General features: G+C 45.0%; 1 protein-coding gene across 2 annotated transcripts; it reads left to right on the top strand.

The window, feature by feature from the left end:
- Window positions 1–289: 289 nt before the first annotated feature.
- LOC129205382 (uncharacterized) lies at window positions 290–13,347 on the top strand. 2 transcript variants are annotated; one of them, XM_054822813.1, is made up of 8 exons: window positions 290–459; window positions 2,460–2,571; window positions 3,231–3,375; window positions 4,453–4,566; window positions 5,141–5,285; window positions 6,242–6,390; window positions 6,885–7,024; window positions 8,370–13,347. In XM_054822813.1, the coding sequence occupies exons 2-8, from the start codon at window positions 2,466–2,468 to the stop codon at window positions 8,489–8,491; spliced, it is 921 nt and encodes a 306-aa protein (XP_054678788.1). In that variant the 5' UTR covers window positions 290–459; window positions 2,460–2,465; the 3' UTR covers window positions 8,492–13,347. The 2 variants fall into 2 exon arrangements, with proteins under 2 accessions (XP_054678788.1, XP_054678789.1); XM_054822814.1 differs by lacking the exon at window positions 290–459 and adding an exon at window positions 745–882.
- Window positions 13,348–14,173: the final 826 nt, after the last annotated feature.

Here is a 14,173-nt window from a genome sequence, read left to right as displayed (position 1 = left end):
CAGCTGCCAGTTTCTCCTCTCCCACACAGGAGTTCTGCCTGAGTTGTGATTTTGAGATGCAATATTTTGCACTGGAGTGCTCTGTTTCCTTCCTCATGGCAGAGACAGGGAAGGATGAAGCAGGCAAGAGCCAGTGAGCACACTCCCCTTAGCTTTTGTCTGTCAGCAAGTTGGGAGCGTGCGTGGCTCTGGCTGTTATAAAAGGTCCTTGTTAAGTAATCACATTTCTCTTGCATAAGTACTTGTTTTCGGGAGGCTTTAGCCAATTGGAGGCTGCAACTCCCAGAGAGAAAGCATGTCTAACTGCATACATGATTTTAAAAAATCATGTATGATTATTAATATGCTGAAAGTTGTATAAAATCTCTTTAGACAAGGTTGAGTGGTGGAGACTCCCCAGCGCTGGTGGTAGCTGAACTACAGCTGTAAGACCCTGCCAAAAAGCCTGTGTGGATCCTTGTGAGTAATATTTCTGCTTCTTCTGAAGGGTGTTTGTAACTGATAACTGCAGGGAGGGAATATTGCAGATGTTTATTGACAGCAATAAATTAGAGGGAGGCTGGAAGTGAGAGACAGTAGTGAAACTATTGACTGGTTTTAAAATATGACTTAGACTTCTGTAAGCAGGTATGGGTTTCTCTGAAGCTGTGTAAACAAATCTCTTCCAATATGCTAATAAAAAAGAAATAATGTGCTGAATTCAATTACAGGACTGTCAGGAGAACATAGATTTGGCCTGATAGGGAAATCAATGGACCATCTAGTCCTATGTACTGGTTTGGAGTGGCCAACAGTCAATGTTCAAGGAAAGAATAAAGAAATAGGAAAACTGTACAGCGATATTTCCTCTACTATGTTTTCCTGGCTTTCAGAAATCTGCAGGTCAGTTATATCCTGAGTCAGAAATTATATCTTTAATATACTAAGTAAATTCTGAAAAGAAAAATCCACTTGTATCTGAAGATAATACATTGGTTTTGGATTTGACTGACATGAATCTAATTGGGATTTGATATCTTGAGTTAAAGGAGTACTTCCACATAGGATTTTGATTTTTTTTTTTTAGGAGTGGTTTCCTGTTTAGATAAAACTGAAAAGGGAAAAGCTTGTATGGATTTACAGAAAACAGAATTTCCCCTCCCAGTTCTGTGATGTATCTGGATGCAGCTCAGACCATGAACAAAGCCTGGAACTATAAAACCATCCACTGAAGCAGGAACTGGAATTTATTAGCTCAATGCTGAGCAGCTTGGAACAACTCGATTATTATTGCTGCCAACCCTGGAAGGCATTGAAGTGCCACTGTATAAAAAAGGCAGCTCAGGGGCTGAGCTGCAAGGGGAAATAAAGCTGTTGCCTATAGTATGGATGCATGTATGCTTACTCTTACAGGTGGTGCAGAGCTTTTCCTCGATAGAATAAATGCTGGACTAATGGAGATAGCTTGGGAGAGCTCAAGTCACTACCTACAAACCTTGGGGGGGGAAAGTAGCATGTAGATTGTAAAATCTATAAAGTACTTGAGACCTGCTAAGGTATTTAAATCTTATTTTTAGCCAGTAGACGAGGAGGTAATACCATCATGAAAAAAGTTGTTATTTTGTAGGTGTTATAGGATTAGAGAGGTACATGTGAAAAGCTATACTGAACTAAAAGGCACTCAGCTGCAAAGTCAGATTAATGTTTTCACATTTCCTTCCTATAAAGAGGGCAAAATTGATAGGCATGTTTGCTTCAGTAAAAGTGTGATAGTGATGTAAGAGAAGCTGGAATCCCTCTTAGACTTGCTGGCTAACTATTTAAACCTTTAAAACCTTTGTAATACACCCATAGGCAAACTTGAGCTATGCCTCTTGCGCTATACCAGTAAGGGATGGGCAGTGGCAGTGCAGGCGGCTTGCTGGGCACTCTGTGGCTTCCCATTTTAATTCTGCAACCTAGTAAGACCTCTTTGCATGTGTTTCAGGGTTGTCCAGAAATCAGATAGCCTTCCCAGTGTTTAGTGTTTGCTCTCCATCTGAGACTTGCACAGGGGCCTTTAGCCTTTGCAGTGCTAGGGGCTGACAGAGGGATGTAACAGCCAATCTTAGTCACCATGAGATGGGTTTTTCCCCAGATCATCAGATGACTTTGTGGATCCAGAGAGTTTACAGTCTTAAAAATACATGAGACTATTAAAGATGCTACTACTAGAAATGCTTGAGCTGCTGGAAGAGTATTCTGGGGAGGTATCTGCTTGCCCTGTTCCTGGGCTATTCTCTGGGTTTCTGGCACTGACTGCTGTCAAGGGGATGTTGGTTCAAAGAAAGATGCTCCTAACCCATGCAAGAACTTTTTTAGTTCTTATGAAAAAACAACAAATAAAAGTTAGCAGTTAAAACTGGGATTTTACCATGTTATTTCTAAAACACTCTGTTATGTGTAAAACATAGTCAAACAGTATTTCTAATTTGTTGCAGGGTAAAATGGAACCTATATACAAGCTGAAGATTTTTGTGATGTTTCTATCTCTAGCTACTTTCACAGTCATGGTGATATTGAATGCTGGAAATGCCACTGGTATATTCAAAGGTAATGCAAGCAAACTGTCTTTGTTCAGAGAGACTGTTTTCATACATTATATCATTTAATGGTATATGGTGCCTTAGATGAAAGATCTATTTGTCACCTCATTGCTTCTCCAAATACACCTTGATTTGTGAAAGACAGAAGTAGCTGGTGCATCTCCAGATGTTATGGTCAGGTGCCTGAGCCCTATCTAATCACTTAAAATTAAAGTAAATGGTCTTGCCCCTGGTAAATCTGCATCTAGTGGTGGGTGAAAGCCAGTCTTTGCATATGCTGTCTTTGTATCCCTGGTGGAAGATGTTTGGGCTGCTGCTGTGGGTCTACACAGGGCAGTGGTGCCTGGTTTGAGCAATACCCGGCTGAATTTGTCAGAAATGGACATCGTGCTTCTCTGGCTTTCATGTGCAACTGGCTTTGCTGGCTCTGTAAGAGGGAAGGTGCTCAGGGTTCCCCACAGGGAGAGTGATCCCGTAATGGGTGCCTAAAGGCAAGCACTGCAGCACATGGCTTGCTTTCACCAAGGGTACCTTCTCATTTCCCTTGGATCCACTGAGGTGTGGGCTAAGCCTCAAGGAAGATTGCAGGGTGAGGGAAATCAGCGGTCTTTCCCCATCCTTAGTATGTAGTAACACTTTTGCCTGCGATAATATTCACCACTGCAGGTCTGTTCAGGACAACCCCTGGAAACATCTCGGCAAAATACAACACTGACTTCACACCAGCTGGTTGGACTTTCCTCATCTGGAATGTCATCTATGCCTGGCAGCTTGCCTGGCTTCTCTACACCTTGTCAGGGATCTGTCGAAGGTATTTTCCCTGCTTATGGTATAAATCAGGGACAGTGGGTCTTCCCTTCTGTAGCTCAGCCTCTTAATGCTTTTTCTGGGGTTTCTAGTCAGAGTAAACCCACTGCCATTCCTCTTGACTTGACATGCTGAAACTTTGCTGCTGGAGCACTTTTTTAGGTTCAGCATCTGAAGCTGGGAAGCAGTTTGGAGGTGTATGTGATCTGCTCTAATGTGTGGACAGGTTACAAAGCATGTAAACTGTTCCATGAAGCCTGATCTTCACTGATGTGATCTGACAGTTACCTAGTAGCTGCACTTACCCACTGCTAGATGCTGAGAGCCCATCGGGGAGGGACAAAATGAATTATGGAGCTAGTGCTTTGAGTTTACTTGCTGTTAGAGATCAGAGAATCAGCACTGGGAAGTTTTTTGTGTCATTGAACTGGACTTGAAGCTTTTCCTGGGGCTATGAGATCAATAACTGACTCATGTGGTACTGTGCGATATCTGTAATCTGATGTCTTCTGTGGGATAGACTCACATCACAGCCCTTCTGTCAAGGGGGACCATGGGCTGCTTTAGTTAGTCTTGTGTATCTCCTGTTTTGACATGATGTAAGTCACAGAGTTGATGCTGGCCGACACTGAAGGTTGAGAGGAAAAATGAAGTATGTGTTTGTACAAGAGCGATCAAGTCCATATACATGCATGTATAACATACACGTGTAACATAACACAAATTATATATACATACTCACACTGTTACTCTGTGATCATGCCATTGCTGCTGCCACCACCACCACCGGTGGCACAAGCTATGCAGTATCTGTGGCATAGTCCTTAGCACTCACTGAATTTGTGATGGTGCAGAGACCGGCAAGAAGTTCTGTACCATGAGACAACACTCTGATGGGGGAAAGCCACAGGGACTGTATTTTTGTGTCAGAGAAGGATGTAGAGGAAAAAGTCTGACTTCAGCTGAAACATTTAACTCCAACATAGAGTCTCTGTTAGTATGAGGAAAATGAGGCCAGGAAAGTTTGGCTGGTCAATGCAGACATTGTTTTCTTTTCTCCATACCCACTTTTTCCTGTCAGGAATGAACTTGGATGTGTCTACATAAAGCCAGACTTGTTGCCAATACCTTTTTACATGGTGTGGATTCTGAATAATGGCCTCAATGTTGGATGGCTGTTCCTGTGGGATCGAGAGTAAGTCACCTTTTGTTACAGATGCTTTCTAACCCTCTTGTTTGGACTGCCCCAATACTTCATTTTGCCCTTTCCCCTGTGAGTGAACACCTAATCACAGAGTTTTACAGGTGTGGCAGGCCTTGGCATAAGGTAGCCTTCATAAAAGTTTGGGGGTTTTGCATGATGTTTTCATTTTGCCCATGAGATGGATCAGTTACTGAAGTCTAAGATCTCCTCAAAGCTGTGGTTCTTCTGTGTTTTTTTCCCCACAGGTAGGACAAGAACCATGCCTCTCCATAAATACAGTTAAGCTCCTTGCCTTGGATTGTTTTCATAATCACAGTCACATGAAAGGCTTTAATAGCACTGCTGTCAAGAGGTGAAGAAATCAGTTGCAGTCAGGAAAATAACTTTGTGATTAACAGACTAAACTAGCAGTATGTCAAAATGAGTTACATGTAGTGATTACCTTTATTAAAGGCTGATTAACTTAGTCAGTAAAGGCCAGACACTAAAGCTATGAATTTAGGCATTGTGACACCACTGAAAAAAGTATTGTACACTGTGTGCATGCATGTATTCTTTGTCCTAGATACCTCATCCCAGCCCTGGTGTTCCTGGCAGCCCTCACTCTTACCACGTATGCTGCCCTCTTCATTTCACACAGAGTGTTGAGCATCCATTCCTCATGGCTTGTGAAGGGTCACAAAGCTGAGCTCTGGCTCATCCGCATCCTAGTAGGTGGCATTTGGGGAAACTGTGCTGTTGGTAAAGGCTAAAAAAAGCCCAAACACCTGTGCTGAAGTATCAAGAATGAAAGATTCATGACAGGAGATGAGTAAGGGAAGATTTCTGCCCTGACTTTAACTTGTACCTGCTGAAGGTACATACATGCTTAACTGTACCTCAGTTTCCTATCAGACATCACGGGAATGATTCAGAGCAAGGTATATCCCTCATTCTTCTCCAGCTACTACAGAATGAAGTTTTCAGTGATGTATGAAAACTTCTACCCAGACTAGTACTTGAGGTGGGGAGAAGGATATCTCTTGCAGAGGAAGAAGCCATTGCTAAGGGTGGCTTCTGTTGCTGTAGCTGATAGTGATATCTGTATCGCTATCTGCCTACAAAAAATATATAGGGAAGTATACGCTGCTGAAGGTTTCAAATACAGCTGTCTTTCTGAGTTTCGTTAAGTTCTGGAAGAAAATTACTTTTCTGCTGTCTCAGGGTGTTTGTTCGGCAAAATTCACAGAGAACATAAGATACACAAGCTCATACCCCATCACTCCTTGATTCCCTCCTTGTGCCTCTCTCCTATCTCAAAGCTGCTACCCCCAAACCCTTCCTCCCCATCCAGGACACCTCACACTGCAGTTCCTCCCATGGCTGCTGTACTGTAACCCCCTTGGGTTCCTCTGCTTGATGTTGGTATTTCTCAGCGAGAATGTGGGTTGGCTGAAAAAGCACATCCAAGGAGCTAGGAAGGTTTTCAGTGGAGGGGGGAGTCTGCAAAGCTGGGAGGCTCTGCACGGAAAAGTTCCTACCAGTCCTGCTGGAAATGTGTCTAAATCTCTTGGCACTGTTCTTTATACCCTTGTATTGTATTTTCTGAGATACCAGTATAACACCAAAACCAAATGGGAATTACCTCTTTTATCACTGCTTGTCATCTTGCTGTGCTACATGGCAGGTCCAGAATGGGCTGGCGCTATATGCAACGTGGACCACCATTGCTACTCTGCTGAACTTTGCTGTTGTGTTGATCTACAAATGGAACGTGTCTAACGAGACAGCAACAACTGCTTCTCTAAGCATCCTTACTCTCCACCTTGTAATATGGTAAGTCAACCTCATGGGTTCCCACCAAGTCTGAAAGACCCCTTTCATCTCTCAGAAACAGGTTGGACCATCTGTCCTGTTCATTCATAGTCTGTCCCTATACCAACACAGAGTACAAAGGTCTCTGTTACAACTCATGGCAGATGAACAGAGAGCCTGGGCAGATTTTTTCTGAGCCTCAGCAATGCCAATAAGCACATGCTGTGTGCCAGGAACAGGTTGCTGTAACCTGCATAAGCCCAAGCTGCCGTAGATTTGCAGGTGAGGGTTTGATATGGAAAACTTATAAAACACGGCTTTTATTTTCTCCCTAAACTTAGCTTAGATAACTGATAATTTCTATTAGTCTTCTGAGTTTTAGTAAATGAACAACTTTGGACTATAGTCCAAACTGGCCTGCAAAAATAATTCTTTGTATAATTCCTTTTTTAAACTTTCTATGGGAAATAAATGTTCAGAGAAAATGCTTGCTTCATCACTCTTCTTCTTCACAGGTTTTATCTAGAAAACTTCTTTCTTGACAAGTATGTCCGGTATACCCTTACAATCTACCCAGTGGTCATAATAGCTTTGACTGGCAGCGCATGTAAGAACTTCTTGTTTTCATCCCCAAGGACTAATGGCATTTTTATAGGTGAATCTTTTGGACTGTTTCCCACTCTTGTAGAAGGCCAGTAAACACTTCCACATTTTTCCTGTGTATTAGGGGCAGAAAGACTTGTCTCTTGAAAATTATTATCTATAAGAAGTAGAACTAGGGATTTATTAGAAGGTATTAATTTTGCAAAGTAAAAAGAGCAGAAATTGTTGCCTGTGAGCCTTGGGGCTGGATTCAAACCTTGTGTTGCTTAAACTTCACTTCCTGGGGCAATATTTGCCATACAATTATCCATCCTCCACTTGGGTCCTCTGCTGGTAGCTCCATCTGACACAGGGCAGGGCTGGGATGAAGGCTGTGGACTTCTGTTTGCCCTGTATCATTTGGGATATAGAGGCAGCGCATAAGTCTTTCTGACCCAAGGATGGGTTGTATCTAAATTTCACAATGCGAAGCCCTATGCATGCTCTTCTCCTGTGCAGAGCTAAGGCTAGCCTTAAGTTTTCCTGGGATTATTTGGTTGCTGTAGGCCACTGTAGCTGAGTTGAGTGTAGTCATCCATTGTAAAAGCACTTAAGATGTCTAAATACTGTGCAATCACAGCCTGGCAAAAGCTATGCTATTATGGGTAGTTTCATGCTGGCATGAAAGGGACTGAGCTATGTGAACTCTGAATCCTGCTGTTGCAGTTTGAGATGCCTACTCCCACCGTAGGGTCAGCAGAAGGGAGTATGTTCCCACCATTCAGCTTTCCCACTGCCACATACTGGTGGCTAAAGCTAATTTCTGGACTGGCACCACCATCATAGCCACTCCAGGGCTGTAAGGGCAGCTGGAGCCTGGTAATGCCTGAAAGCACCCAGCAAGATTTAGCAGAGCTTGTCTGCCAAAGGCATGGGGGCACTGCAGACTCATCTCCTGGTGGCTATGGCCACCAGGAATGTGAAGGTATGTGTGATCTCTGGCAGACAGCTGTGTTCCTGCAGTGCATTTCTACCAGCAAAACTTCATTCTTAGTGGTTCAGCTTGTTTGGCTGGTAGAGAGAGAATATGCTTTTCCCAAATTAGTGCATGTTTCTTTATATAGTTCAACCATTCTTGGAGTGTTTTGTTAATGTAATGCATTTTTATTCCCAAGTCCATAAAGCCTCCCCCTTTAGACATGCCTTGACCTGGAAGTGTTAGATGAGTTTGGATAGCAGTGAAACTCTGAACTCTGTGAAATACAATTCTGGGTGTAATGGGTCCTCCACGGGGTGGGGGGTGTGGGGTGTGTGTGTCTTTTTAACTCTCTCCCTGAATGCCCCCTGTACTGGGAGCTGGGGTAAGACAAGAGACACTAACTTTCATGTGGTAACATGCTTCTGTGTTTCTGTTGTAGTTGTGCTGCTGGCAATTACTTGTTTGATCTTTGCTGTTCGACTGGGACTAGTCATGTGGAGACACTGTAAGAGACCACTGGAAGCAGCAGAAACCCTGGACCCATCAGGCACAGTGGCCTGAGACCTCTGGCATGTTGCAGCAGATACTGTAAAGGGGAAAAAAAGAATTGGGCATCCTGCATCCACTGGTCCTTCTAGTATCAATGGCCTTGTGTTCTTCTCTAATTATTTCTTTTCCTCTTTTTCCATTCCAAATGAGGGTGGCTTGTGTATGCAAACCTGTCCTGCTCCTATGTTCCCTCAGATTGGCTAGTCACAGACCCACCTTTAGTCTGTACCCTCCTTCACTTATTTTGACTCTGGATCAGTGCAGGAGAGAGTCTTTCAGCTGAACAGCCCTGTGCACCTTTGTTGGCACAGACACTTGTTCATATTCTTTCCCTGAGAATTCACTTTTCTTGAAGTGCAGCTCTAAGTGAACTGTCCCTGGGAGTTAAAGGTGAGCAGCGTGAGGTCTGTCGTTCCTTTGGCCATTTGGTGCTGGGTATCTGCAAGCTACTGTGGTGTGAGCAGATCTGTAGGCAGCAACCTCTCCCTTTCCTGCTTTTCTTGATCATGATGAGAACAGATGCTGCAACTCTAGAGATCTACCTTGGCAGCATCAGCTCTGATGTTTGATATCCAAGAGCAGAAAAGTGCCTAAATACTTCTGACACAATTGCGAGTCTTCAACCTATTTCAGCTTGTAGCTCTAGAAATGGAAGATACATTCATGTTTCAGCATACAGTAAGATATCTGGGTCTCTGCCCTGGTTTTTCTTGACTTCCTCAGTCACTGTGTCAGCGCCTCTGTGGACCTGCAATAACAGCAGATCTGTGCTGTTGCTGCTCTGCCTGTAAGATGGATGAGATCTGGGTCAGGTGGGACGGTGGGTTGCCTTTCTCTGAGCTGTGCAGAGCAAGCAGTGCACAGTTTGTGCTGGCTGGATGCCTCCTGCTGGGGGATGGTTTGTAGCTCCTCTGGCAGGAGGTTAGATGTACAGGCAAGATGATATGTGATCTGGGGTAAAGCCTACTGTTTGGATTTGGGGTCCAGGCAAGGTGAACAGTTGGTGTGAAGCTGTGCACCAGTTAATGCAGGGGGAGCCCTGGAAGGTTTTGCATCCTCCTAAGCAAAAGCTTCATACACAGCTCCTGGGCCAGAGCAGCTGCACTGCCTTTCCACAGGACATTAAAGACAGACACTGAGAAAAGCCCCTGAGGACTTTACCTGATGCCTGCATTGGCCAAATGACTAGAAACTATACCACAGGATACAATTAAAGCATTAATTAGCTGGCAAGAGTTGACAGGGCTTCTGCAGAGGGGAGTTATGTCTCAAACCTCTGAGGTCTCTGAAGGACTCAAAGCACATAATAGGGTGAACTGTTTTATATTGCTCCTGGCCTCTAAGAAAACTTAACAGCTATGGCATAAAAAGGCAATGTCCTCCTATAAGTAGGTAGGCAATTAAAGCTGAGGAAAAGAGGATGTCTCTCTAGGAAGGCAGGTTGCTGGTGGTATGTTATGAGACCTGGGCTGCGTAATGTAGTCATTAACTGCCTGCCATCAAACTATGCCTTGGGTTTTATTTAGGATGCTAAAGGAGAAGGTTGACTGGGAAATAGCATAAAAGCTCTTATAAAACAAAGTGAACAGTGCAAATGATGGATAAAAGTCAGTGCAGGTATGTACTAAAGGATACATAAGGGGAAAAAGACTGAACTTTGCCTTTCAAGTGACGTGCTGTGAGCTGACCTCTGCCACTTGGGTGGAACAAGATTATTAAGGGCTTGGGAAAGGTTTGGAGAAGAGCAATGGTATCAGGGAGTGAGATGTTTCTGTGCCCATCCATGTACCTGAGAGCCGAGGAGGAGTGTGAGCCCCTCTCCTGTGGTGCCTTGCCACGTGCAGCATGGGGCCAGGTGCTGTTCTTCACCCTGCTCTTGCCATGCCCGAACAGCCTGCAAGGAGACCTTCAAAGGCATTTTCCTGAGTGATGATGAGGTGCTGCAGCAGCACCCTGTTAATCTTTTGCAGACCTCCCTGTGAGAAAGCCCCTGACAACTGCCCTGAAATGATTAGGCTGAGCTAGCCCCAACCCTGGCCACCCACAAATAAGATCCTGGCTTCAAACCCCCTCCAAGTACTGTTTCCACAGAGCTGGAGCAGGCGTAGCTCTAGCCAGCTTTGGGAAAAGTGGCTTTCCTTGCATATGCAGCAGGAACAGGAGCCTAAAAATATCCTGCCCCTTTTTCTTTTAGCTGGAGGATGGGAGAGAAGGATGAGAAGTAAGAGTGAACCTTCCCCTTCCACCCTTGGGCCTAAAGAGAGCCCCAAGGCTATTTTTAAAGGCCTCTCTTGGTTTTTTTTTGTTTTCCTGAAATACCTTATTTTCATTTGTTTTCAAAACCCACTGATACATGGTTTTGCCCACATGAGATTTTCTTTCAGCAAAGCTGCATTTCATGAAGCTGGAAGCCTGCCACGTTTTTAGCAAAAATAATTGGTACAGCCTTTGTTTCCATGAGAGATTATAGGATTTGGGTGTTACTGGATTTAAAATTTCTTGGAAAGCTGGTGGCCTTAAGGAATCCAAAGCCTGAAAAATTAGTTTTGTTTCTGAAAAGGCAATTTGGAGCCTTGGCAAATGTTAATGGTGTCTCATAGTCCAGCCCTCCCTGTGGGGCTGGCAAAGGTAGGCATGATGTGGTTCCTGGGACACAGAGGCATACCTTGTTTATTTCTAATGCCAAAAACTGGGTTTACACTTCTTGCCCTCTGAAGGGATTCAGGCTGTGGCTAAATGGGGGAGGGGGGGAGGGAGGAAATATGGAAAAGCAGGGTGATCTGTAAACCACCATTGGGTAGACAACCCCAGCGTTCAGTCCAGGGATGTTTGGGGATGCCCCCTTTCCCCAGCTGGGGCCAGATCCTGCCCAGGCTCCCTTGTGCTCTGTGCCTGGCAGCCTCCACCCAAGGATGACCCATCAGTTTAGTGATATTTTCTCCAGAGGGCTGAATCAGCTGGGTTTGATGTAGCTCAAGCTGAGACACAGTTGTTTTCAGTAAAAGATCCTGGGAAAATCTGATTTAGAAGAATGTTGAATGGAAGAAGTTGTGGGTCAGGGAAAGTATGTATTTGAACTGAGAAAGCTAATGTCTTAATTCTAAAGGAATTTTTAAGAAGGGGTTATAAGACTCTGGATCAGGCTTTAATGGCCCATGTGGCTTCCAAAGAAAAACATGCCTTGCTTCTCATTAGGGGTCAGTCGGCTCCTCCTCAGCCACCATGAGAGTGGAGGAGATGCTGGGATTGGGTCAGGCTTCTCTTCAGTACCTTCCACCAGCAGCAACATGCTTTGGGTGGTGCACCCCAGAGCCTGCCCTGCCTAGAGCCCTGGGGCACCGTGGTGCTCTTGGCTATGGAACGCAGGCAGAGTGTAGGCAGAAGGCTCTCCTGCCAGGCTCTCAAAAAAACCCAGAGCACCCAGGCAGAGGAGATGTTGTGTTATGACCTAATTTGTTCTTGTCTTGATGCTACTCTCAGTACTAATTATGTTATATTAAAGCATATTAAAGAATGGATAAATTGAGCCTGCTGGAGAGATGTTACATCATGATGCAAAGCAGAAAGCAGGATTGCCTTTCATCTGTAATTTGGAGCAATTTTGCAAACCTATTGCCTAGCCACAGCCTGGGGCGGTGATGCTGAGGTACGGGTGCAAGTCTACGTGGACAAGACTCTTGCTGGTGCCTTGTTACTTCTCAAGGCATCTCATGAGAGGAGTGTTGGTCTTGGAGAGGGAACACAAGCTAGGCTAGCTCAAAATGTCCTCTCATCCAGCCCTCACTTGCTGCACCTCCATTTCCTTATCTGTAAAGCAGAGATGAACAGGACAAACCTCTCTGCAGAGGACTGTGAAGATCTCCACATAAAAGCGCTGAATACATATGATTAAAGGCATTGGCATCCTTTACTGTACACACAGACTAAACATGCTTGGGCTGTCCCAGGATCTTTGAAAACTGTTAGATGTTTTCAAGCTAAATATTTATTTTATCTGTGTAGAGCTGGGACAGCCCCATGTCAGGAGATTAGCTCAGTTCCCTCTGTCAAAGGCATCTCAGCAAAGAGTTAGGGGCTCAGGCAGGACTCATGCATGGGTTGAACATGTGGGAAAAAAATGCTGTAGCAGCCCAAGAGCCTGACCCTGCTCCCAGCAGAGCCAGGGCATCAGCCAGCACACACATTGGCTGAGTGATAGTGATGGGCATTCACCCACTAGAAACTTTGACTCAAAACCCTTGAATAGCCACACAAGGATGCTGTATTTTGTCTCTCCTCTTTGGGAAGAAAGGGTCTTGAAGACCTTTGCCCAGGCAGCTGGTAAAATGTGATGTTTAGCCAACTGAGAAGGGATGTTGGCTGCTCGGCATGGGACAGATTTGGGTTAGGGAGCGCTGGAAGTGACAGTGAGATTAACTAGTAACTTGGTTTGTCTCAATGTTGCTCTAATAAAAAGGTGACCTTAAAAAAAAAAAAAAAAGACATTACTGGAAAGTACTTAGCTTAAGTGACCCATGACATGAATTATTTTCATCTGAGAGAGAAAAAAAATATTGTGTATTTGTGTCTGTGGTTGCTATTGCTTTCCTTGGTGACAACACATCTTTTGCCATGTATTTTGTGGGGCTGAGAGAGGAGCAGAGGGATTGAGCAGAGATGTCCAAGAGCTGTGCCAGACTGGCATAGCAACCAGAATATGGGCTTCTTTGCCCCAATGCTTTACCTTAATTGTATTAGAAATAGCATGGAGAAAAGGTCTGCATGCTGCCATTGCTTTGGCCTGTGGTCCCTGCCAAAAACGTGGCCTCCTGGGACACCCGTTGTGTGTCCCCTCATTCAGGGGGCACCTTGGCCCCTGCAAATGTGTTTCTGCCCCATCCTATACCATTGGCGTGTGAAAGTTCCCACCAGGCACAGCAATGGACTCGGTATGAAAAGTCCCATCAGACAAAAGCTCATCCCAGATGCCTTTAAAGAAGACTAGAAGTCCTAAGGAGACACCCACTGCATGCCTGATAACAACAGCAGGGGTAAAGTCGTGGTCCATTTCCAGCATGCCCTTACAATTTTTGTCCTTGTGAACTGTGAGTGCTGGAAGAGAGCAGTGTGATGGATGTTGCGGATATCTCCTGGCAGGGTTAGGAGGTGGTCACCACCATGGTCACCACATAGCCACCAGCTGGGTCTACAGGAGTTGGAGCGATGGGCTTGGGCAATCCTGGTGCTTTGCAAGGTCTCTAGAGCAGAAGAGCAGGATTGTCCCCACTCACAGGAGGGTTGTGTGGCTTTGCAGTAGGAGGTCAGGAGTAGCACAGGCATAGCTGTGCAGTCTTAAAAGTGTGATGAACGCTAAAGGGTTGGTCCCTGCTTTTGCATGAGATGTGAGCACGCCCTGGGCGCGAGCACCGCATCGCCTTCATTTAAATGGCAAAACAAGAAAAGCAGGAAAATGCGCAGAGAGCACATGCCAAGCAAAGTGCAGGGGAGCTGTGATGGTTGTTGAAGCACAGCGACTGCTGCCATCAGAGGCATCAGCCACGGCACCGGCTGTGCCCTCTTCCCCAGCTGCACCATCCCCATCCCTGCGGCAGGCCCCTCCTGCACCACGTTTTCATGCCAGCTGGCAAAATGCTCTTTATATGGGGGAATTTTTACTTAATTTATTGCTACTAACCCATTCTAATCATTCCTTTG

The sequence above is a fragment of the Grus americana genome, chromosome 3, assembly GCF_028858705.1.
Source record: "Grus americana isolate bGruAme1 chromosome 3, bGruAme1.mat, whole genome shotgun sequence".
NCBI classification, from domain to species: domain Eukaryota; kingdom Metazoa; phylum Chordata; class Aves; order Gruiformes; family Gruidae; genus Grus; species Grus americana.
Note: the sequence above shows the minus strand (reverse complement) of the source record. Positions and strands in the feature narration are given on the sequence as shown.